General features: G+C 46.0%; 1 protein-coding gene across 2 annotated transcripts; it reads left to right on the top strand.

Annotated features, from left to right (window-relative positions):
- Nucleotides 1-39: 39 nt before the first annotated feature.
- Nucleotides 40-24,617, top strand: LOC130158686 (synaptotagmin-like protein 2). 2 transcript variants are annotated; one of them, XM_056359566.1, is made up of 16 exons: nt 40-173; nt 2,442-2,593; nt 7,375-7,468; nt 9,009-9,102; nt 9,270-9,363; nt 9,962-11,083; nt 12,418-12,516; nt 14,538-14,629; nt 15,092-15,193; nt 17,091-17,260; nt 18,076-18,178; nt 18,806-18,967; nt 19,693-19,771; nt 20,358-20,457; nt 21,410-21,615; nt 23,210-24,617. In XM_056359566.1, the coding sequence occupies exons 1-16, from the start codon at nt 73-75 to the stop codon at nt 23,353-23,355; spliced, it is 2,916 nt and encodes a 971-aa protein (XP_056215541.1). In that variant the 5' UTR covers nt 40-72; the 3' UTR covers nt 23,356-24,617. The 2 variants fall into 2 exon arrangements, with proteins under 2 accessions (XP_056215541.1, XP_056215542.1); XM_056359567.1 differs by lacking the exons at nt 40-173; nt 2,442-2,593 and having other exon boundaries at nt 7,451-7,468; nt 8,989-9,102.
- The last annotated feature ends 304 nt before the right edge of the window (nt 24,618-24,921 follow it).

Below are 24,921 nucleotides of genomic sequence, written 5' to 3'. Positions count from 1 at the left end.
GCCTGGGCTGGATTAGTTCCTGGTGTGTCACTGCTTCAGCTGTCTGAAGAACTGAAGAAGGTTGCAGGGAAGATGTTGGACTTGAGCTTCCTGACTGAGGAGGAGTATGAAAAGCTGATGAAGGTTCTGCAGAGAGATGCAGAGCTGAAGAAGAAAGATGGGGATCGCATCAGGTGAGGGAGTGTGCAATGACAGCAGGAGCTTCCCCTGGGGGAGATTTTTTTTTTGCTTCTTTTAGAGAGGAGAGTGTGTGTGTGTGTGTGCAGCAAGGAGAGATGCAGGCTGTAGCAGTGTTGTCCCTTCTTGCTCAGATCCTGACAGATCTTTTCATTTCACCTCCTGCTTTCTCAGCCATCCTGTTGTCGCTGCTGTCCCCTCTGCAGGGTTGCAGGGCTGGACTCTTAATCAGCAGCCCTCAGAGACGCCAAGGGAAATCATCCCTTTCCTGCTCTATGGAGGAAGGTGCCGATTTCTCAGTGTCAGAGGTTCAAGCAAGGGAGTAGCTTCTACCTTGTTTTCCTCACGCAGTAGCTCAAAAATCCCATAGAGTGTTTTAAAATGAGACTTTCATCCCTGTCTCTGTTTTGTATCCCTCCGGTGCTCTTTGAGGTGGGGTGTGTGTGCAGCATCCGTCGTGCAGGCAGAGAGGGGCAGTGAGATGCTATGTGATGTGCCAAAGGTTTGCGGGAAGCCGTTTCAGAGCCAGGAAACCACTCTCAGTTCAGCTGACTTGCCACTGGCCATCCTGGAGCTCAGCTCTGGTTGATCGGGATTGCTTGTTGCTGCTGTCACTTTTTAAATGCCAGCCATTAGACCATCTGGGCTGACAGTATGCACCAGGCTCAGGAAGCTGGCACTGAGCTCTCCATGGCAAGAAATTAGTAGTTCAGTGAGCGTGGATGGCACTGTGTGAGTTTACCCCTGTTAAGGATGTGAGTCTTTGACTTGCCGTTGAGCCAAAAAAGAGTAAGCCCCGTGTAGAAGGGATACTCAAGGCTTGAAGGGGGGGTGGGCAGCTTTGCAGCAGGCTCTGGGAAGCCTACGTGCCCTGGCCTCTGCTCAGGGGTGGGAGCTGGGGAAACAGAACTGGCGGTGGCATGCAAGCAGCATGGACCTGGGGCATATGTGCCTGCATGCTCTTACATCTCCTCTAAATTGAAACAAGGTTTTGAAAAGGTTTTATCTTTTTTTTTTTCTTTTCTGTTTCTGAAATGCTGTAAAATTTCTGCTCTGCAGCGGAGGTTTGGGGAAAAGATTTTGGTTTGGATTATTTCAGTTTTGTTTCACTTCTCTTCAAAAGCTGTTGCACAGAAGGCTTTCGTTTGGGAGCAAAGTGAGTTAGATCCTGACTAGGGGGGTGCCGTTGCCCCTTGCTGTCGATATGGCTATATGTGGAAAGACCTTTGGTGCAAGTGTGGATGTATGGCTCCAGCACAACCTGCCTGCGGGGTGAAATGAGGGCAATGGCAGCACACTGATACGGTCTCAAAAAGACTAAAATATGTTCCTACATCTCCTCTGGCCCAGCACCTCAAGACCCTCACAGGGGCAGATGCAGCCCTGATGTAGATGGGATCTGCCAGCTCCCTGGCTGTCAGTCCTGCTGGGCCCCCCAGCTTGACCCTTATGGGCTCCAGTAGTTATCTGGGGTTTTGCCCCCTCTTCTTGCTGAGAACTGGACAGTGGTGGGAGTTTCTTCTGGCCTCTCAGCTCTTTTAGGAACCCTGAACTGCGGTGAGGTGTGGGAGGCAGTGCCAGCTGAAAGGCAGCTAATGCAGCAAGCCTTGGTATAAAACCAAAATAACCAGAGGAGGGTTAAAAGTACAGGCTGGCAGACAGAGCGCTGACAGGTTTAGGTGCCAGAAACCAGCCCTGGGTGTGCCCAAGTGAGTTACAGTAGGAGAAGCTGTGCTCAGGAAGGAGAACTAACTGTTTGAGTGCCAAAATTGGCATGGCAGGAGGAGCAGGGAGAGGAGCAGTGTCCAAGGAGAAGGCTGTAGGGTCGTGTTGCTCACCTAAATAACATGATTTATTTCCATGGTTTGCATCAGATTTGATCCAAAAGGCTTTGCCGCTCGTAAAGAGATTAATAGACAAATAAAATGGAGAAGTGCAACACCTGCAAACAGCCCCATCCCTTCCTGAACGCTCAGGGCTGCAAAGCAAATAGACAAATCTCATTGCCAGGTGACTGATTTGGATTTGGAAAATTCGGAAGAGTTGAAAGCACGTGTTTACAAGGTGCTGTTCCCATTTCAGATAAAGAATAAATCAGCTTTTGTTTTAATGCCCTTTTGGCCCTTGGGATTGCAGAGAATAATCTCTGGATCCTTCATAATATAAGACGTGTGAACTGTACGGACAGTTGTTATGAAGGTAGCTCAGGGGATGTCAAAACCTGCGAGATCTTTTTGGTCTGTAATGTTCTCACTGATTTTCAGGCGGATACAAGGCTCCATCAAGGATGAAAAGAAGAAGAAGTTTGTGACAGGTGAATGGTTTTCTGAAGTGAAGGCAAAGCGATTTCAGGAAGACTTAGAGGGGCCGGATCTACTTCGGGCATCGATTAGAAGGAAAAAAGGCAAACTAGAAAGTAAGTATGTTGGTGTGCGTCTCAAGAAAACAAGTTGATGGACCAGAAAAAAGTGGTCAGGTATGGGGGGCTCCCTGTACTGGGAGTCTGTTGGGGGCCAGCCAGTGTGTTGTGATAAGGGGATTCTTAGCTAATCTTTCAGTACTAGAAGAAAATACACAATTACCAAAATCAGGGCCCAAGAAAATACTACAGTGTGGCAGAGGACCAAGGCAAAAGCTGTTTACCGGCTGTGTGCAGTAAATGCCTTTTCCCCGCTTCAGCTTCTTTCTTCCGAAACATCCATTTGTCAGAGGTCACTGGCAGCATTTCTTGTCATAGAAGCAAAAAAGGGAAGGGGATGATGTGCGGCAATCTTTGGCATCAAACTGCTATGTGTGGGTCAGGCACCCCCCCTGCCCTGATTCCTAGAGTGGTCTGACAGAACCAGCCGGGCAGCTGCTCTTGCAGGCCTCTGGGGTGGTAGGCTCTGTCACATCTCTGTAAAGGGAGAGCAAATATTTGCTCACTTGAGAGAGTCCATGCCTAGCTTTTTACATGGGTATAATGCCAAGGCCCGATGTGGTTTTCAAAGTAAAAAGGGCTTTGGGGCCAAGTCTGAACGATACCCAGGCTGCTGTGCCTTAGCAAGGGTGTTTCTGGGACCGTGTGCTAGTTCAAGGCAGATGTTTTGTGTGTTGTTTGGAGTGCAGATGAACTCTCACGGTGGTATGTAAAACAGATCAAATCAGATCTGTCGGCTCAGTTCAGCGAAGAGAAGTGATCAGCCCCGTGTGAAATGAGCAGGGCTGTGCTTTGAGTCCAAATGTAACCAGCCTGGAGCTGGCACTTTGTGCTGAACATTTGTGCAAAGCAGAACCGGGGATGATTCATATCCAGTCCTCAACATGAAGACAGGCCAACCACTCCACAGCAGGACCGCGGAACTGCAGCTCAGTCTCCTCCTTGATTATTTGTCAGGGTGGGTAATCACAGATACCCAGACATGGCTGGTGAGGGACTGGCTGCTGCTGCTGCTCTGGGGCAGCCATGGCCCTGATCCACAGCTCTGGGCACACTCTACCATGGTCCCTAATATAAGGACCCTATAACGGCTGTGTTCTTTTGGAGCAAAGACTACTGTCCGTTAAAGGGTTGTCTTCCATCTGTCCAAAACTCCAATGTCATCTCCACCAGTTCAGTTCAGCTCTTTCCTGGGCCCAGCTACCCATTCCTGCCGTGGGGTAGCAGCGCTATAGATCACTCCTGTGCTTGGTGGGCCTCGCGGGCCAGGCTATCTCTGTAACGTTAATTGCCTGGGTTTAGTGTACCCCTCTTAGCTCCACATTACATAGACACGTTCTCAAAGCTAAACGCTGGCTAGGGACTTCGCTAACCCAGAGCCTCATTTTCTTTTTGCTTTTTACTTACCCCTGACAGCTCTCATAACTTAGCATAGATTCATTGGAGCCTCTGATGCAGAACCGACCCATCATATTTCATATGAAGTTGCTTTTATCCTTGGTATTAAGGATTCATGATGTCATTGAATTTACTATTTTATCATCCCTCCAGAATGCTAAAACATATGAAACCTTTTCCAGCTCGATAGAGTTGCATGGCCATTTCTGCAGAGTATATCCATTTCTGCAGAGCATATTCTGCTCTTTGAGGACATGCATTTGTGCTTACACCCTCTTTGGGTGAAGAGACAGACGCTTCAGCAGCCCCTCTGCTAGGGCCCAGGTCAGACAAATGCTCTGTTGTCTGCAGCCCCGTTAGCAGCCAGCAGTGAATTGGATTCGTCTGCCTTTTGCCTTGCCACAGGCATCAGCACCCTTAGCTTGCTGCCCATTTCAGGAAAGCAAGATTTGAAGTACTGTTGGTTTTAGATTTAACTTTGCTGATGTGCATGTATGAGATGTGGTCTCACATTATCATCTAAAATAACCTCCTTATTAATATAGTAGTAATATGTAAGTTATGTCTTTGCATGTGCATTACTTGACTAATGCTGTTTTAAGAAGGAAGAAGCAAATGTTATTAAATTACTATAGTAATTACGTTTAGATTTAGCCCTCTGTTTCTTTTTCAACTTTTTTCTTTCCTTTCTCTTTTTCTATTCTCAGACTCATTTTGATAAAGCACAAGTATAACACATGACTAGTCCTTCCTCTTATTTTTCCCACTGCCATTTTACAGCACTGGTTGAGGATCAGGATTCTGCAGCTAACATTTTCTTCTTGCTGTTGCCTGTTGCACACTCAGCTCCTGCAGTGGTTACCATATAGATTTCCCCCTTCACATGATGGACTTGTCAGCAAGAGTATTGCACTGGTGAGAGCAGCGCTTGGCCCATCAGGGAACAAGGATAAGGCCCCTTTATGAACAGTTTGGCCGTGCAGCTCACGTTCAGTCTGCAGTAGGTGAGATAAGGGCCTTTACTTGCCACCGTGACACCTTTTTTTCTTCTCCTGAAAAGATCGTAGTCGTTCACCTTCTCCTGGCATTCAAGGCGGTGAAGGGGTGCATGTTCTTTTAGCCAAATCAGTGTGATGTGTTTGTGAGTCCAGGGCTGGTAATCCTGATTTAAGTCTTTGATGACTGCGTTGGGGAGTGAAATAAGAAAATTCCTGCATGGAAAATCCCTGCTGAGATAATTGCTGGCATTCCCGTTGCATGGTAAACGGGCTGAGGAGGGGTGGAAATCGGTGCCTGCACAGGAAAATGCCCAGTGACCTTTTCTGGAGGAGGGTTTTCACCTTCAGAAGGGAGAGCTGTGTGGATCCCTAAGGGTCTTCACAGTTGGTATTGATTATAGTAGAAAACGTTAGTAACCAGCAGTAATGTAAATCTATAAAATGGATAGATACCCTATATTGAAACTACAGCCCACAGGGCAGTGCAGGTGGATAAATTTGGTGATAACTTCTTCTTGAGCTTGTGTGCAGTGGATGAAAGCTAACAATTGGGTGGGAAAGGGACCATTTTATCTACCTGCTGAGGCAAGTCAGCCCCAATGGCACGGTTGGCCATGCTTTCCCCGAGCGTGCGGTGTCTTTGGTTTAGAGTGATAGGAAATGAGTAAAGCAACTGAAGTGTTAGAGCAGGAGTGGCCGTATACATATGTGTACAAATATATGTATGGACAAGTTAAACTGGTCAGGCCACTACTAATTTTTGTTGGAATTTGCTTCTTATTCTGTCTCATCCTGAAGTTAGCAAAAGCATTTTTCTTGTCTTGATGGATTATAACATACTAATAGCCTATTTGTTTGTGGTTATAGAAGCCAGGTATAGCTGTGTCAGTGGGCTGAGCCGTTTTGAAGGGCAGTGATTCGGATGGGAGGAAGCAAACAGCTCCCGCTGCCTCTGCCAGCCGGGCGCGGGGAGCTGTCCCTGAGGGGGACGTGTCAGTGAAAGGCAAGCCTGACACAGTGCCTTTGGAAGTGAGGTGAGAAAGAAGTGCGGTCTTCGGCTGTCAAGGTCTTTTCAACCATGACAGGCAGAGGGAACATGTGGGAGCTGTGTGTTTGGTTCCTCTGCTTCCAGAGCAGCTACCTGCTGGCACCTCCCTCCCCGGGGTCTGGGGCAGGAGGACGTGGCTCACTGTATAAATGCTCCTCAGCGTGCCTTCGCATGCCTGCATGTGATGTGGCCCACGTGTCACAGCTTGTCTCTCCCGAAACAATGTTCAGTGATGCTTTTTGCACATGAACGTTTGCATGGGCAAAACGCAGTCACTCTCTCAGAAACTTGCTCTCTAAAACCGGCTTGTTCTTACACAGCCAGGGTCCTGTCTTCCGCCAGGAGCGAGTCCGCTGCTTCCCGCTGCTGTGGGAACCACGGGGCCACCCAGCTGCCATCCCGTGTGTGTGCCAAGCACATGGTCCTGACGCAGACAGCCCCAAGCAGCGCCTGCCGTGGTCCTCTGCACCACAGGGCCAGGCGCTTCGCCAGCAGGAATTGTTGGGACTGCAGCATTTGTCTCCATGGGGATGCACAGGCAAGGGGGAATGAAGCTCCATCCCCATCACCTGCTGCTGGATGGTACCACAGGGGCAACGTTGGTGTGACACTGATACCAAGGCCTGCTGTAGGACTGCTGTGCTCTGGGGTTTAGTGCCGTTTTAAGTGAGGCTATACTATTTAATGTCACAGCTGAATCCTCTGAACCTCTGATTCTATTATGTTGTGTAATGAAATATATCCTAAAGAGATTTGGCGGGTTTTGGAACGGGTAGATTTACTCTTTAAAACAGACCTAGCTGCATTGCATAAGTGTGTGCAGAAACTGCAGACGAGACTACGCTTCGTTTTTTGTTGCTGTTGGAGAGTTTAATCGTTTTGGTTTTGCAGAAGCAAGAGAGCCTGTTTGCCAGCAAATGTCTAATGCAACTTTACACCCTGGCACGCTGCTCTAAAGGTTACCGTCTTCTATTGTTTTTTCTTTAGGGTCTTTGAGAGCTTAAAAGACATAGCTGAGCCTTGTGCCAGTAAAAATAACAGGGATCTCTTAATTAACTGTATTGGCCTCCTCCTTTGTTTGCCAAGATCCAATGACTTGAGTCAAAACAGGAAACGGCTGAATTTAAATCCTGGAACGGATTAACTTTATTGACAGCTGTGGCAGTGTCCTGCAAAGGTTTCCAGTGATGTGACAGCTCCTGGCATGAGCCAGACATTAGGCAGTTCGCTTTGGCCTCTTGGACCCATGGGCCTTTTCTTTCCCCAAACAAAACACACCGATCATGACAAGTTTAATGAAATGTCATTTCTCAATTGTCTTTGCTATATTACAGATGAGGCCAACGAGCACATCCGAACGGGTCTGGGAAGCAGAGCTGCCCCGAGTCCTCCCTTCCCTGAGCACGCTGCTGGCGCGGGAGAGGAGAGGTAACCACCACTGCTTGCGCAATGCTCTGGCTGCTGCTCTTACTTCTAATGAAAATTGAATGCTACCCATTAAATCCTGGTTTTTAACTGAGTTTCCAAGGCTGTATAAGTAATAGGTTGTATAGGATATTTTTAAAATCTTTTTTCCAGGAATTGTCAGAGTATCAATCCTCCCCTAATAGCTAAGTGCTAATGTGCTTATCCCAGAAAGGTCTTTTCCTGCATGATTTGATAAGAGGTCAGTAAAATGGAAGCTGTCTGTAATGTCAGGATATTCTGGTTAGTTTTTCAAGGCAATTATGGTTGTATTTGTTTAATTTTTGCCATGGAGCAATGTTAACAAAATGAACTGTTTGAGGAAACCGCTCATTTCCTGCTGGTGCCAACCTCTATGTCCAGTGCTCAGCACTCTCCATCAAGGCTTGGTAGGTTTTCACGTTGTGCTGACTGAGCAGAAACACCCACTAAAAGCGCTCCAACGAGCAAATCAGTGACCTCACTCCATATTCGTGGACTATGGAGAAGCCGTTAAAATATTCACATATTCATTTATTGTTGCGCCCATCTCATTTGCATTTTATTTTGTCAGCAGAATGAGGAATTATTCTTCACAGGTGGTGATTGCTCCAGTTAAATATTAAATATGGGCCTTGACAACACTTCCACATCTCTTACAGCTGGTCACTGGGTGTTGCTTAATGAAGGATCCAGAGTCAACAAGCCTGAGATGCTCCTGCTTTACTGGCACAGCAATGGTCTTAATGGTTTTTCTGGGGGTTGATTAAATCCTGAAAACCTTGCTTTGTTTTCCTCATTCAGCTCTAAGCACAAAGCATTCCCATATGAAATCTTACCAGCTTGACTGCTGCTCTCCATCTGGAGAGCAGCCACCACTAGACACTCCACTCCCAAAGATGGTAGAAACAGTCAAGTAAACCACCTGAGATATGTGTTTCTTCCATTTATTTACCAGGCAATTATTAATTAACTTCTATTCCAAGCATAAAGATTTATATCCTCTACTATAGTTTTGCCTTAACTATTGTTGTCATAGTCATTCCTGTAGTTTCTAAATCCTACATCAATCTGGTTTTGCCTTTGGCCTGAACTGGGAGGTGTGGCCGGTTCCTTCCTGGGCCATAGCCTGGCACTGCATCTCCCTCCTGCAAGGCTCTTGGGCTCTTCTGGCACTGCTGGTTCCTGTGCTTTCCCCTTATGGTTTTCTCCCAGAAGGGGAAAGTCTGACTAAACCTAGAAGTTGGCACTATTATTTTTACTGAGCAAGTTCTGTGCTGGCTGCAGTGGGAGACTCATCCTTACTCCATGTTCTGGTCATTTAACATGTTTCCCTTCCCTGCAAGCAGTAATGGGGAAAATAAATGAAGGCAGCAGCTCTGGGCAGCCTTATATTGGGCTGGGTCAGTAGATCAAAGTAGCAAAGTAGATGAGCAGAGCTGAGATGGTGCTGAAGACTGCATGATCACCCTACCAGGTACATCACTACCACTGATCTCCCTCAGCTGTTTCTCCTCCCCCCCAGATCCAGCACATCTGCTCTTGATACCACAGAGGAGCGTAAAATCTTGCCAAAACTGAAGCCAAGACTTCCTGCCCCGCTGTCTGCGTCACACAAGGTAGTACAGGCACAGCCTCTGCACCTTTATTCCTTGGACCTTCACATAGTCTGTACCTGCTGGCAGGGGCTCCACAGACTGCCTGCCCTGGTGTCTGTGCTTGAATAAAATAGATTTTTCCAGTCTTTTCAGTTTATATACACTGATAGTGTTTGTTTTCCATTCAGAGATCCAGTATACATGATGTCTCTTCTTCAGAGAGTGACACTGGAACAAGTCCATTTGTGGCTGCAACAAACAGCTTGCATTTGTCTAGAAAAGGTAAGGGTTTTGTTCAGTGAGCCATTGGTGGTTTTGTTTTTCAACATCAAACACCAAGAGACAAGATGCTATTTTGTGTGTGTACAAATGAATAACAAACAGTATTTCTTACCTTGGCATGCGAAAACGGGCTGCCAACATTTGTATGAATTACGCCCAAGGTAGCAGGGACCAAGAAAAAACAAATCCAATGACTTGAAATGTCTCCTGGCTCTTAGTATGACTTGAACTGAGTACTTGGCTCACAGCTCCTTAATCCATAGATCCAAGTTACCTCCTCTGTCCTGCCTTGAATATATAGTGTATTTTTGGTACGTAGCAAATAGCCAGTAGGAAAGCTGTCAAACTGAAAGCAAAGCTGCAAACAAATCCCCAGCTCACAGCCGCAGTTTAGAGCTCAGTGGATTTTTCCCGTTTTCAGGTTTTCAGGCTGGGGTTTTCAGGGCTTGCTTCAGATGGAAATGGGGAAGAATCAGGAACACACGGATGGTTTCTGGAAACTGCCCCTGGTTTCTCTTTGAGAAGCTGCAGCCCAGTCTTCCAGGGAAATACGATATGATGTGATGGCCCAGGCTGTGAGCATCTGTTGTTGTTGTAGGTCACGGAGCATCTCCACTGCCCCCCAAGCTTTCAGAGGATGCTGTGCCTCAGCCCAGCAGTACAGCTGGAGGAGAAGCTGTTCATGGAGCCACTGGCACCACAGTGGGGCCAAAAACTCCACCCGAAGATAATTATGCGCCCAGCAAGTTACCAGTTAAGAGGAAACCAAGCAGAACTTTCCCCAGATCCGAGCAGTTTGTGAATCACATGGGGCTGGCAGAGAACAGCCTTGCAAAGAGGGAGCTGCTGGTGAGCCCCAAGCCTCTGACCGCAGAGGGAGAAAGCAGTCAGGCTGTGAAGCAAGGTGTGAACTATACCATCTCATCGATGAGCCACAAAGAGGAGGATATCGGCCTCAATCGTGAACACTTCAAAAACTTGAAGAACTTCTGGGAGAAGGGCGCAGACTCTGCGACAGTGAGAAATGTGCTGGAGGACCCAAGCTGGGCGGAGGCAGAGGGTCGGCAGTTCAAGCTGTGCCGCTCGCCCTCTGTGCAGTCTGGACAAGGCCAGAACAGTGAAGAAAAACCTGGTGTCCTCACCAAAACAAGAACCCCTTACAAAAGGACAATAACCTTGTCTTCCAGCGAGGAAGAACCAAGCTACGTAGCCCCTGTGAGGAAGGGCTCACTTTCTGTCGTTCCTCGATCCACATATGCTAAGAGCAAAGGCAGCCTGGCTACAAGAAATAACTCACTGAGTGAAAGCAACGGGAAGCTGCCGGTGCCTGAGGAAGAGAAGGCGGCACAGCGCTGCTCCAAGAAATCCAGATTGCCTGTGCGAGCGCCTTCCGTCAAAATCGAGTCGCCTACCGAAGAAGTGTCTGGCAGCACGTTTGAGCCAGAGACGCCTACAGACAGGTTTATCGTGGCAGGAGAGCGCAAGTACACAGCGACTTCCCTGGCAAGCAGGGTGCAGATACTGATCGAGCCTGTGCTTACAGATGGTGAAAACGATGATGAGAAAGAGGAAAGATCTGATTTGGGCACTCATGACAACATGGAAATAAATGGAGAGCTACCTGCGGAAAAAACGTGTGAGTCTTCAGACAAGCCAACACCCGGTGAACCAGCCAGAGAGAGAGAAGTCGTTCAGGGAATGGACTCAGCTGTTTACTCAGGTACTGAGGGCTGTAACTGCACCCTGTGAAATCACAGTAGAGTGTCATCCCTAAGCCTGTTTTCTTCCCTAACCCTTCTGCATTTTGCATATTTTCTTCATTTGTCCATTTATTCTATAGTGCAGTCTGTGCAGAGTTAGCATGTGTGGAATGTGTTTAGTGAACAGCTCTGGAAACAAATCTTGTGTAGCGTGGTACGAAGTGTAAAAGAGGGCAGTGCCGTGTTCCCTTGCCTTCCTCCCTGCCACCAGCCCCTAGGCCTTGCCTGCAAACACCCCAGCTCGGGACATCCCTCTATTTCTTTAGTGCTACCTACAGCAGGTCATAGGAACTTACTTCATTTCACTCACTGGGAAGACTGTACTTTCTTCAGATGTGGGGCTGGGGGAATTCTTTGTGGTGGTAGAGATAAGTCTGACACAAAGAGAAGAAATAAAATGTGAAGCAAAGCATTTAATAAATACATTGGCCGTTAGGCTGTCTTGATATAGCTGCTGGTGTCAGTGCTTAAATGACATTTCGGGTCTTTTGGGAATGCACAAGTGAATTTGGATATTAAACTGTGACCAAAGTGGACTGAACAAGGAGTCTGATCTTTCTGGGTTCTGATACCATGTTCTCAACCATGACGGTGTCAATAGTTTCACCACTTTAGCAGCCTTTTCCTCTGGGTTTGATGGGCTCTTGTAGTGACCGTTACTGTGAGCAAAAGTTATTGTTAGTTGCATTCATTTTACGTGTGGGCTCCAACTGCCCACAGCTCTGCCCTCTGCCATGCCAAGACCTAGGAAGAGAGAGCTGCTTCTCTCCTTTTTCCAGATTTCCTGTGCTCATGCACCTGGGTAAGACCTCTTTGAGAGGATTTTGCATAGACTCATCTGATTTTTAACCGTGTCATTTTTTGCCTTATTTCCTACCTCATATAACATTTCTATGAAAATCCTGAGTTGCACTTCAGGTTAACGCAAATATTCCCTTTATATACCAGATCATTCCTATATTTCTCAGGTTTTTGGACTTATTATTATATTCATTTCAGGATGATATTAGCAGATGGCTGTGTTTCACTGGAAGCTCTTTGCAAGTGCTGGTCTGTTTTAGGGACCAGATTAATCCAGTGTTTACATTTCCCATCACAGTGTGAAGAGTTTTTCTCAGGGAGAGACATTAAAGTGCACTAATGATTTGAAAGCAGCCCTGTGTAATGTAACTGCAGTGTCCTCTAAACAGAGCGAACAAGCCAGGAGAGACACACACACACGCGTGCTTGTTGACACACTGCCCATTTGTGTTTATTTATTTACCGTGTTGATTTGGCTTTTCATGTATTCCAGAGGAAGATGGGGATCATTCTCCCGCCGCTCAGGCATTGGCCCGAGCAAATAGCATTAATCTTGCAAAGAGCATGGTGAACATTTACACAACCACAGAGAGTGAGTAACATTTTTCTTTCTCCTTTTTCTTTTACGTTCCCTGAAGGTAATATATTATGCCGGATTCTGCATCCCTGGTGCTTCTGTGCATGTACCAGGCAAGGAAAATGACATATTGCTTCATCATCAAATTAGAGAGTTTATAGTGCCTAAAATTAAATTCAGAGCCAGGAAATTGCAGCTAGATTGATGGCGTGTTACTCAGTGTCTCCAGCAAAAAAAGCAGTGGCTTCAAAGGGTTGGCAAGAAGCTTGTACTTGTCTCTCCTCTTCCCCCACCGAGTACTGTGGGAGCTGCAGCCTGCACGGTGGGTTAATCGGAGGTGCCAGACCTCGGTGCTGCAGACTCGTGTCACACGCTCACGGGGCGTGCAGTGCCCAGCCTGGGCCACTCACCTCGCCCAGCACAGGCCCTGTTCGTTGGGCTGATCTCCCCAGCTACCAGGTGGGACGTGCTTTATGGTGACGGTTTCTCCCTGGGAAACCAAAAGCTAAGGAGAAGGCAACCAAGAAAGCAGCAGCAAACCTGAAGAAGCCCATGGCCAAGAAACCTGTCTGTGCTACCAAGAAGCCCAGGAAAGCTGCAGCCAAGGATGGAGGCTGAAGGAAGGCAACAAGCAGCCTCTGCGGCCAAAAAAGTCAGGTTCAGTCCCCAAAAGGTGACAACTGGCAAGCCCAAGAAGACAGCTAAGAGCTTGCCTAAAAGCAAAGTAGTGAGGCCGCGGCTGCCAGCACCGAGGTGAGAAGGCTGGGAAGGCAGTGCCCGAGGAGGGGTAAAGCCGCTCAGAGGAAACGATCAAGCTGACACCTGGTCACGGGAGGGAGGAGAGTCCCCTTCGGGGCACATGGAGGGCAACTTGGGTTGGGACACGCTGCATCACTCCGTGGCTGTGCCCACCCCTCCGGTAGCCTCATGCCACGTGCGTGCTGCGTCGCATGGTGCAGCAGCGTGTCACACGGCATGGTGGCTCGAAGCTTCAGGTCCCACGTGCATTGCTGTCCAGTGACGGGGTTGTCACACAGACAACCAAGATGTTAGCCTCCCCTTATTAAAGCTCGTTTAGAGCCACAAACTTCACCCTTGGAAACCCTCCTCCGCAGGGTTACACTTACTTGTTGGCAGTATAACAAGTAGTCTGTGGAGCAGGCTAGACTTGATGCTTTGCTCGTGTTTGGAAATAAAAATAGTAATTATCAAATTAATCGTACATCATATAAAAGGTAAATCATACAAAAGGTAAACCTTATAAAAAATGCTAAAGAACCTTTTGGACATTTTGAGCACTGAAGAATGTATCATCATGGATAACATGCTAAACATGTGCATGTATATGTGCATGCATGTTTATGCACATGTATCTTGTAAAAACAAGTTCTTCTGGGATGGAGGTAGTCATATTCAAGGGAGTTATTTATAAAAGATAAAGATAGAACAAATAGGTTTTATTTAGACATTTAAGCAGTCCAATAACCATCTTTCTAAGCTGATCAAAAGCTTTTTTTGACTTTTTTCTTTTAGATATCTTGCTATTGACCACCTCTTTGTCTAGCACGGTATTGGAGAGGTGTGTGCAATGGTGAAAATTGTAGGTATAAATATTTTACAGCTGTTTTGTACAGGCCAGTGTGCTATGAGATGAAAACGTGAGCATGTTTGGTTTCTTTGACAAGGAGGGAGATCTGTATGGCTTTAGTCTAAATTAAATCTACACAAAGAAAGTGGTGCAAAGATACATGTCCTTCGGCTAATAATGAATTACATTAGCCACTAGAGGGGGTGTGCACACTCCCACACACTGAACAAAAACCACATTGAAAATAGCTTTAAGATATTAGTTAGCAGTTTTTGTCTTGGGGAGGGTCAGCTTCAATGGCAAGACGACAGCAACAGGGCATATAGGTGGTGGTCCAGTGTCTCCTACACGCTTTTCCTCCTGTTTTGTGCCCTTAAACAAAAATGTGACTTATATTTTCCTGACTCTGACAAGATGTCTTGATGCCTTTTTGTGTTTGTGCCTACAGCGTACAATAAACCTCATTTGATACCCCATCAGTTTCTTGAACCTGAAAGAGTCAAAGAGCTGAGCAGATCGTCTCCTCTCCTGTTGTCTGAGGTAGGCTAGATGCCAGAAATGGCTGGAATAATGTTCATAGCATCCCCTGAATGGCAGTTGGTTTCATAGGAATGTTTCTCCTGGACACTGACAGCACTTGCTTTAGAGCACGCCTTGGTTCTGTCGTAAATAAATGAGAAAAGCCTTAAGAAAAAAGCTCCCGGTAATCCAGCCCAGCCCTTCTGTTTTGGAGGAGGTTTCGTATTTCCCTCTGTCTCAAACCACACTCTTCTGTGCCCTTTCCAAGAGCCCAGCAGCTGCATGCAGCTCTGTTTGGAGGCAGTTAATGATGACGTTCACTGCCGATCGGAGGGAATGCCTCTGGGGAGACTCCCTGCGCTCTCCTCCACTCTCCTAACCTGATCGCCGCTTAATGGGACTCTGCTGAGCTATTGGGTTTTTTTCTGTAGTGTTGCAAAGTGCTCAGGCAGAGCTTAAAGATGCTTGTTATTTTCTGAGCAGACTGAATCAGACACGGCTTCAGAAATCAGCTTCCAGTTTAACAAGCACAAAAAGACGCCTAGCATTGGCAGCCACTCGTCCGACATGGCATCTGTCTCCTCGGTAGGTATTTAACGCGTACATCTCGCTAGACAGGGTTTCTCATCCGGATGCAGTGACACTGCATTTAGGCTGATACTGATGATGTGGCCTCCAGAGTATCCTTTTGGTTTCTGTATGGTACATTATTAAAAGAACAGCGATAGTTAATTACTTACTCGGGTTAAAGGAGTGTTTCCAGGTACCGTTTCAAATTAAAGACCCAGTGCATCATTGTTAGATAAATTCACAGTCAGCGACAGCCCCCACTCCAAAGTGCGGATGCTCTGAAGCCAGGCAGCATGCAGGAGACGGGGGGGGACTTTTTCTAGGTGGGGAAATGCACACAGTTGTTAAGTGACACGTTTGTGGTCCAGCTGCAAAAGAGCCAGGACTGCAGACGGGTGCCCTCTGCAAGCTCATCCTTCACTTCATCGGCAAATTCAAGGGAACTCGGAGCTGGACAGCAAAAGCGTGATTTAGAGCTTCAACTTCTAAGGAAAGCTGAAAAGAGCTGATTGTGTGTAGTTGAGCGTTTTTTGAAGATTCCTTAGAGACAGTGTTTTGGGAGGAGGCTTGAATTTGCTGTGTTACTGTTACAGGTATCTCCAAGGTGTATATGTGAGATTTAAAGAATATATGTGAGGTAAAGCTGACAGGGAGAGGTCATGAATGTAACAAACATGTTAAAAAAACACCTTGAACTTTGGGGCATATGAGTCCTTCTATCTGGAGAGTCTGGGAGCTATGAATGAGCCTTTTGTGCCCAAGTCACACAGGTATTCTTGAAAAATTTTGTTCAGGATTCTCTGCTGGGGCGAGTATCCTGATGGGATGGATGGTAAATGCAGCTCCAGAGACTAAGAGGAGATGTTTAGCAGGTTTCTGTAGGTTGTAATAGAGGGAAAATCAGAGCCAAAGGAAGTAGGGGCAGAAAGAGAAGAATTAGGTTAATTACTAGGAAGGTTTTTTGATAATTGTTCATGGCTGTACCACAGAAAAGTACCAAGAGGGTTAATTATTTGCTTTGTAAACAACATTTGCTTTTATGTTATCCTGTCAGGAATCATGAGTGATTGGTGCAATAGAAAATTCTCACTTTTCTGGAGCTGTGTTTTGTTTCTGCTTCATCACTTTCTACCAGTGAAAGACAAAGCCTTGAAAAAAGAAGCCCAAGGCATGTGGGCAAAGGCAGTTTGTTCTGGCAAAGCAAGTGACTCTTGGGTGCCTCGCTCCTGATTTATATCTGTAGAACCCTTGTTTTCCTGTGCAGGTAGGTGCACACAGGCTGTCTCCAGTGGGACAGTGGCTCCTCAGGACAGGGGTTATATCTATTTCTGTTTTGTACAGCTCCATGCACAGTGTGAGAAAGGAACAAGATGGTAATAGGTTTTCCTATATTTCTAGTCTGATATGGTTCTTACTGGCCTGTTTTAAAAATTGATTGACAATTGTGTGATTATATCTGCCTGAAATAATAAGGTCATATATGGATAGTTCACGTTCTGTTAATGTATTTCTTTCTTAGTGATGAGACTGGGTCAGGATGGCAGCTGTAAGCATAGAGAAAGGGAAGAGACTTGTATGATTCCCCCAGTATCTATTTCCCAAAGTTTTGGGATTCAGGGGTGAAGTATCTTCTGCATTTCTGGAGCATGCAGGAGAAGAGCACTTCTACCTCCTGGTCTAGGATAACACGTCCTTGTGAGACGCTTGTTTAGGTTCCCCAACCCTTGCTTGTTTGAGCAGAGCTGCAGATGTGGACCATTTCTGTGTCAAGGACACAACATGATACAGGGACAGAAATGGCAGATTATTTCTCTGGCAATGCGCTTCCCAGACTGTTGTCTTTGTCCAGAAACCAAGTCAGGTGGGTGGGTGCCTATTTCAGTGGCACTGACCTTACTTTTCCCCCTTGCAGGTGAGTGGTAGTGTGCTCAGTGTCTACAGTGGCGATTTTGGGAGTGTGGATGCCCAAGGTACCGTGGAGTTTGCTCTAGACTATGATGAGAAGAACCGGGAGTTCCAGGTTCATGTGTCCCAGTGCAAGGACTTGGCTATTGTGGATGAGAAGAAAGGCAGATCTGACCCGTGAGTGACACTTTGGTGCCTTCAGACTTCTACGTTGCTGAATTTTGTGTCCTGGAGGCTGCTTTTTTTTTTCCTTATATTTTCTGTTTTTAAATGTCATGGTTCCTTCCTTCCTTCAGACTTCCGGTGCATGCTTACTGCTGGACTTTCCTAGCTGATGGTTCTGGAGCCACTGGCATCAGTAAATATGTTGCCAGACTTAAATTTGAAAAGACTGAGGAAGCTTTGATCAATACAAAGACAATTCCTGTTATCACTGGAATATGTTCTCTTTGCATCTGTGTGAACCTTGATCTCCCCATGGTGGACACACTTTGGTAATAACTCTGGTGATGCATACACATGCCTGTATGAAAAGGAGGTCTCTAACGAAGTGCTTTTAGGGGCACAATGGTGGTTGTGCAGAGGTTAGTGATCTCTAGTTTAAGAAATTATGAAAAGCAGCTTGGATTTGAACCCTGAGAGAGAGAGTTAAAGACATTCTACCTCTTTCCTCTTCTCTAATTTCATCTTGATCTTGAATGCACAGAGATGCTATAGTTGTGGGCATCTCGGAAAATGGGTTTATGGCCTTGCTGGCTTCCCATACCGCCTAGACAGCTGCCTGTTCTGAGTGTTGGTAGCATCCACCCATCTCCGGTGAGATTTATAACTTCACATGCAAGTCAATATCCTAGCAGGTCTCTTAGTTAGTTTTGTCCTCAAAGAGTCAACTCCATCTCTATAGTTCCACGCCACCATTCACAGGTGTTGCCTGCTTATTAGAGCTTGGTGATATGCAACAACATCCCGCTGGAGTTTGTTTTCTTTTCTAGGTATGTTAAAACTTACCTGCTTCCCGACAAAGCTAGAATGGGTAAGAGGAAAACTTCAGTGAAGAAGAGGACAGTGAATCCCATTTACAATGAGGTGTTACGGGTAAGAATAAATACATGCTCTGAAAACCCATGTTGTAGTAGGCACCTGTACCAGGTCAGGTCTGGAAAGATCCTGCCTTCTTGGCCAGGCTTCTTCGCCTGCCTCCCACCAACACTGCACTGCTCTTCCCTTGGGTTTGTGAGGGCAGGGGTGTTAAAGGTTTCGCTGCACCCATCCATGTGGCACCCAAGATTTCTTCGTCAAAACCACACAGTGATCTTCAGGTGAGAGGGACCTGCAGCATGTCCTGCCTTCAGCCAGAGCGAGGGGGGTTCTTCCCTTCCCTGGCACACAGTCACGAGGCATGGGGTCTCCATACTCATCAAAGCCTAGAGGATTATTTAACCGTGCCTCGGCCTGTGTTAATAATTCTTGAAAGAATATTGGTTTTGCCCTGTGATGAATGGAGTCTAGGTTTCCTTGTGCTCAGCGGAAAAGCTTTGTCAGCATAGTACTATTGCTGCAGGGCAAAAAAATAGATGTTCAGAGTGAGGCCAGTCCATTAGTGTGTGTGTCGAGGGGGTGTGAGTGTCTCAGAGCTTATTCAAGCTTTTGAGTAGTTTATTTGCAGTTGTGAAAGAAACAGAAACACAATGTGAACAACCTGACTTCTCTTTCTTCCTCTAGTATAAAATAGAGAAAATGGTATTGCTGATCCAAAAATTAAATCTCTCTGTTTGGCACAATGATCCGCTGGGACGTAACAGTTTCTTAGGAGAGATCGAAATAGACTTGGCCAGCTGGGACTGGAGCAACAGGAAACTCAACTGGTACCCACTGAAGCCCCGAGTAAGTGTATCTCAGCTGCTATCCTGCTTCCTAGCCCAGCCTTGAAGCCTTCAGGGGTGGCAGAAGTCCTTCCTGACTCCTCTGAGGTCTTTGGGTGTAGTGGAGCAGAACAACCTGCATTTTACCTAGGGTAGAGTGATAAAACACCCACAAGCCCTGGGCTTGTTCAGTGCTCTGAACACAGGCCTTCTGGGGCGTTACTTGGTGACTGATCTGTAGGGATGCTTTCATAAATGTGATCTGACACTAATCAGTAAAAACTCTGATGTGATTTTGCCTCTTTCTCTGCTCACATAAAGACACCCCTTAAAAACAGGCAGCAGAGTCCTAGGTGATGCAGTTGAACATACCTTGAGAGGTGAATATTCGGGTGCCACTTTTTGTAAAGCCTGTACAGCTTCCTGCATGCTTCTGGGTTCAGAGGTCTAATTTGAGATCCCTTTTCAAAAAAGAAAGGACATTTGTCTTTCAAAACTAAGATGCTTGATTATGTCCAGCTGAACACGTCTGGAAGGGCAGCCTTGCTCTGAATCCTCAAGTTTTGGTTCCGACAGACTGAGTTTGAGAAGAAAGCCACAAAGAAAGGAGCTGCCCTGAGAATGGGCTGCCCCAGCCATGCAAAACCAGAGTTTGTCCATTTGTGCCCCTCCATTGAACTCAAAAGCTGTTTGCCTTGCCATATTTACACAATCCCTCGTTTAGTCAGTCATAACTTTCTGTTTCAGAGCCTTTCTGCTGTTAACGGTGTGGATCATCGAGGAGTGATGAGTTTGTCTATTAAGTATGTCCCTCCGGGAAGCCTAGGTAAAATGTGTTCCGTGCATTAAGAAGTATTGCCCATATGTAGACATGCAGCTTGCGATGCCTCATCTGTTTAAGGGCTGGGTAAAGAGTAAAGTCATTAGAGCAGGATGGTAGAGATCAGCACAAAGGCACAACGAGCAGTGCTTGGTAGCACTATCCTCAGCCTGCGTCTGATGTTCACATCTGCATTTGTTGGGAAAGTGTTGGGGAAAGAAGAAGGGCTCAGCGGCCTCAAACTCATCAGCGGGTACGAGCACTGTGGGCACTGTAGGGTGCTGCAGTGTAGCAGCAGCAACACGCAGCCCTTCTTACTGAGGGGCGGCACAAGGCTGGGTTTGCCCGGCAGTTCCTTCTCCTTCCCTGTTTCAAAGCAACACCAGCGCACTGTGTCAGGAGCTCTCTGCAGCTGCGAGTGTGACGGGGCTGGTGGTGCTGGGGCAGCCAGGCAGAGGGGTGCAGGGCAGCAGGAGTGAGTACGCAGAGAAGTCATGGCGCTGCTCCCTCAGGTCCCTGGAGGAGAAGCCTGTCATTTTGCTAGCTGTTGTAAAGACTAGCGTGACAGTTTTTCTCTTCTCCTAAATGGCAGGTCCCAAGAATCCTCCCTCTGGCGAAGTTCACATTTGGGTCAAAGACGTCAAGGACCTGCTGCAGTTGCGTCCTTCTGGAGTTGACTCATTTGTGAAATGGTAAGTGTTGGCTTTGATCCTGGGGCTGTGCCGCCGCAAAGCAGTAGGTTTTCTTCCCTCTTCTCAGACTCACCTAGCTGTGCCGCCATGCTGTAAAGCCTTCATGTTGCACTGGGCTCTGCAGGAGAAAATTGCCCTTGTTACTCACTTGTGGCCAAATTAAGAAAACCCTTGCTGTGATAAAGCTCTTGGTCAATCAGTGCCTGTGACTCACTCAGTGATTTGCCTCAATAACATCTGAGTGAGATGAATACCTCAGCCCAGCGTGTTCACGCGGAGTTGTGAATTTTGCCTTGATATGGGTTTGCATGCAAAGTTTGGGAATTTGTTAGGGACTTGCCAGAACTGATATACAGATGGTTGGATCCTCTTTGCTCTTCTCCAGAATTTAGTATGTGCATTTTCTGCAGCCTGCAACATCGGTTTTGCCTGTTATATGGGAGACAGTGCTGCAAATTTTTCAGAACATTAAAAATCTTTTAAGAGTATTTTAAGATTTTTTTTCAGCCCTTTGAAGTGCTCACCATGTTTTTGGTACATTTCTGAATCCTTACAGAGTTATCCTGCAGAAAGGTTCACTGTTCAGAAGCCTAACTGACCATTTTGAAATGCCCTCTTAGTCGTTTAAATAATGAAAATTTATGAAAACAGAAATATGTGAAAATAATGTCCTTTTTTCAGTGTAAAATGTCAGTTTGCAAAAACATTGCCAAAAGCAGCAGATTTTAAGCAAGTACCCTCCTTTCTGAAAATGTTTGCTATTAAAATGGATTTTCTTGGCCAGAAAAAGTTTCATCCAGGAATTATGAACATTCCCCATTAGATCTACTGAGATCTCTTATCCAATTCCTCCTTCAGAACTGAAGCTTGTTTAGACTGAGGAACTTTGTGGAACAATTCAAATCTCAGGTGATACTCGATACTACATGCTGTATTTTTTCTCCTCTCAAAGCTATGTGCTTCCAGACACCAGTAAGAAGAGTTACCAGAAGACCAGAGTCATAAAACGAGACACAAACCCTGTTTTCAATCACACCATTGTGTACGATGGCTTTCATACCGAGGATCTAAAGGATGCTTGTGTTGAACTGACTGTGTGGGATCATGAAAAGCTTACCAACCATTTCCTTGGAGGAATCAGGCTAGGCCTTGGGACAGGTGCGTGATTTCCTTTCCATTGGATGAATAGTTACGGTATTGCTGAGCCACCAGATACAATGGGAAGTTGCAGAGCATTTTCCTCTCAGGTAGAAACCAAGGATGGAGAGTCTCAGTAACTGGTGGCAGTCTGGGTACTTGCACTGTGTCTTGTGTGGAGGGGGCCCTGGTACCATGATAGCAACCCTCTATTCCCACATTTTCTGCCAGCATTGGTTGTGAGGTCTGGCAAAATTCAAGAAGCTCCTTGGGTCCATCAAGGAGCTTTCCTGCTGTTCCAGGAAAACTGGCTGCCTTAAAAGTCAACATATGTTGCTACTCCTCCCAGGGAAGAGTGCTCATAGCTGAACCTGAATGCCATGTGGGACAGCACCACCCAGTGATTCTGTCCAATCACCTCCTCCCTTCAAATGCTTCAGTAGCGGGAGTAATTAATGCTTGAAAAACAGGGCGAGCTACGCTCGTTGATCTGGTAGGTTATCGGTACTGAGACTACTGTCCCTGGGAGCTGATGGCATAAGGTTCCTGTTCAGAGAAGGACTTTAGCCCTGTGCTTAGCTGGAAGTGTTTTACTTCAATGGGGTTACTCATCCTTGAAGTCAGGAAAATTCCAGTGTTTTTCAGCCAAGTTGTAAAGTGCAGATGGGACCATCTCCCATTGTCCAGCTGTCCAGAGTTGAGGTTTGTCCCTCTCTAAACATCCTGTCCTGGCTTTCAGTGTACCCCATGCCTAGGCTTTGACAGATAATGTCTTCATCTGGGTGGTTTTGTGGGTGGGATATCTATAAAGTTTTCTAAACTATTTATTGTTAAGCAAGAGAGATCTCTGAGAGATGAAAGGCAAACGGAGGACTTCAGAATGTTGCGATAAATGATAACTGTTCCTTGAGGGTATTGGGAAGAGGCTCGTAGCAGCTGGAAGGTCTGCCTTGCAGGTGCACCCATGCTGATTGGATTTGCTTGTGTGTTCTCTGTTTTCAATCTGTAACGTGTCACCAGGAGGGTTGCGAACTATCCGGTTGGAAGGGGCAACAAGAACAAGCCTATAAGCAAGATATAAAAACACCAACCCCAAGATAAGCTGCAATCCAAATTTAGATCCAAATTTTATCTCGATGACAAGTAGTTGCCACATGAAAATTTGGTTGGATAATCGACTTGGAATTAATGCACACGTTGTCCACTATCAGTTTGATTCCTGTACAAGTGAATTGCAGAGTAAGAGAATTTTGACAAATATCCCACCTTGTCCACAAGAAAATCTTTTTAAGGGGAAACCCAAGCCTTTTAGACCTTCTTTACCATTCTGAAAGATGCAGAAAGAGCTTGAGCCCGATATTATTTTCCTTGACAGGTTATGTTTAGGGTTCTTGCATTTTGTGGCTTTTACGTTGACTTCATTCTGAAGTCTGCTGTAAAATGGAGGGCATGAGCAGAAGAACGGGAGGTGTTCAGGGGGCAACTTGCTGGGGGGAAGTCAGCACCTTTTATGTTAAGCCACTGCCTGCAACAGTTACATCCCATTGAGTATTTTTGCATGGAGTAGAAACTCTTTGTGTAGCTTCCAAAATTGTAGTTCTCTTGTTCTTTTCAGGTTTGAGTTATGGGATCTCTGTGGACTGGATGGATTCCACACAAGAGGAGGTGGCTTTTTGGCAGGAGATGATGTCGGCTGCCAATGAATGGATTGAAGGATTGCTGCCGCTGCGCTCACTGGCAGGGAGGAAAAAACTGAAATAACCTACTGTTTGTGCCATTGAAAGGCTGAATGTGTCCATTAGAATTAGGAAACTTCCTGCACCAAGGTGATGGAGACCATCCACAGGGCTGGCAAGTGTCAGGGTAATAAGGCAACTGACGGACAGCACTTTGGAGGTGGTAAATGTTAAGTACTAATTCCCTAACAGAGGACATGGAAGATCCCAAACTGATGCTATATTTGATTTTGACTAAGAAGAAACTTCATTTGCCTTTTTATTTAATCATTTATATTCGGTATCCTTGAATTCCATTAAGTTCTGGGAACGCTGACAGAAGGAAAAGGAGATATTTTTATTTTTTTTACTGTTTCTTGTGCCATTTTTTTTTTCTGTGCAGAGATGTAGTTGTACTAAAGCAGCAGCATGGTATTATTCATATTCCCCTGCAAGTGGTACACTTTGTACTTGATGTAGAATTGCTCCAAGTCACCGGCAGCACAGTCCCAGAATGAGAGCTTTACTCTGGTGACACTGGTGATAACACATCTCTAACATAAGGAAAATGGAGATCCAAGGCAAGTCTAAAGAAAGACAGGAGTATTTGAAGCAGAAAATGAAGCAACCTGAGGAGGATAACAATGAGGAATTCAATGTATTAATTTCTTTCTGCTTTAAGGTGAAAGAGAGAAGTGATGGTCCTACAGCTAGTGAGATTTTGCAACCAGGGGCTGTTTTCCTAGCTTTCCCACAGGCTTCCTCAGTGACCTCAGGCAAGTTTCTCTGTGAAAGGGCAGTTTCAGTGCAATATAAACTAAAGTGCTTGCCCAAATGTAAGATATGGTTGCCTTGCTAACGAGCCGAATCGCACCTTTGAAATGCCTTGCGTGCAAAACACTTCAATATGAAATAATGACATAGGAAACAGTCTCACGTTAGCCTGGCACCGCGGGTCAGGAAAGAAAGGTCAAAATCAGACTGGAGCACAGGAGATGTTGGGAGCCGGTGGGAGAGTAAGTAGGGAGTGAAGGAATGTGAAGGGTAGCTGCAGAGCTCCAGCTGCCTGGGGTGGTCTCCTGCCTCTGCATACCCTGCTGCCCTTCTAGTCTTCCTCTCACCAGAGGCCTCTCAGCAAGTTGTCCGTGGCCGGCATTTCCTTTTTGCCAGTAGCTTGCAAGAACTTTGCATCTGGCACATTAACCGTGGCAGAGTGGCATTGTGAATGTATTTTGAAATGCAGCTTTGTAGTTTCTATTTTGGATGTATATATTGTGATTAAATAGAATGTTTTTCTTTCCTCATCAACTAGTCTCCTTGTACCTATTTTTATCATGGTCTCGAGTAACACAAAAGCAAGGAAAAGAGGTGTTAAATTTTGTCATGTCAAAATGAATCATTTTTGCCCAAGGGCAAGTGAAATGTCATGGAGAAAACGTTTTTTGTAACTACACTACTCTAGATTTTAGCTCTGTGAATATTTTGATATTCTTCTTGATGTATTGATTTTATGTAACTCAAGCTCAGCGTAAATTTTCAGCTTAGCAAAGATGGTTGTAAATAAATTAATGGAAAAATCTACACTTAAAATAACAAGACTTTTTCATGAAAT

This window comes from Falco biarmicus, chromosome 14, assembly GCF_023638135.1.
Source record: "Falco biarmicus isolate bFalBia1 chromosome 14, bFalBia1.pri, whole genome shotgun sequence".
In the NCBI taxonomy this organism is placed as follows: Eukaryota; Metazoa; Chordata; class Aves; order Falconiformes; family Falconidae; genus Falco; species Falco biarmicus.
Note: the sequence above shows the minus strand (reverse complement) of the source record. Positions and strands in the feature narration are given on the sequence as shown.

What these genes read in the sequence shown, in the direction of transcription:
- LOC130158686 (XM_056359566.1), top strand. Translation starts at nt 73, where the DNA reads ATGTTGGACTTGAGCTTCCTGACTGAGGAGGAGTATGAAAAGCTGATG. An exon ending in ACATGGCATCTGTCTCCTCG is followed by an intron (nt 15,194 to 17,090) that starts GTAGGTATTTAA and finishes TCCCCCTTGCAG; the next exon opens with GTGAGTGGTAGTGTGCTCAG. An exon ending in TTTACAATGAGGTGTTACGG is followed by an intron (nt 18,179 to 18,805) that starts GTAAGAATAAAT and finishes TTCTTCCTCTAG; the next exon opens with TATAAAATAGAGAAAATGGT.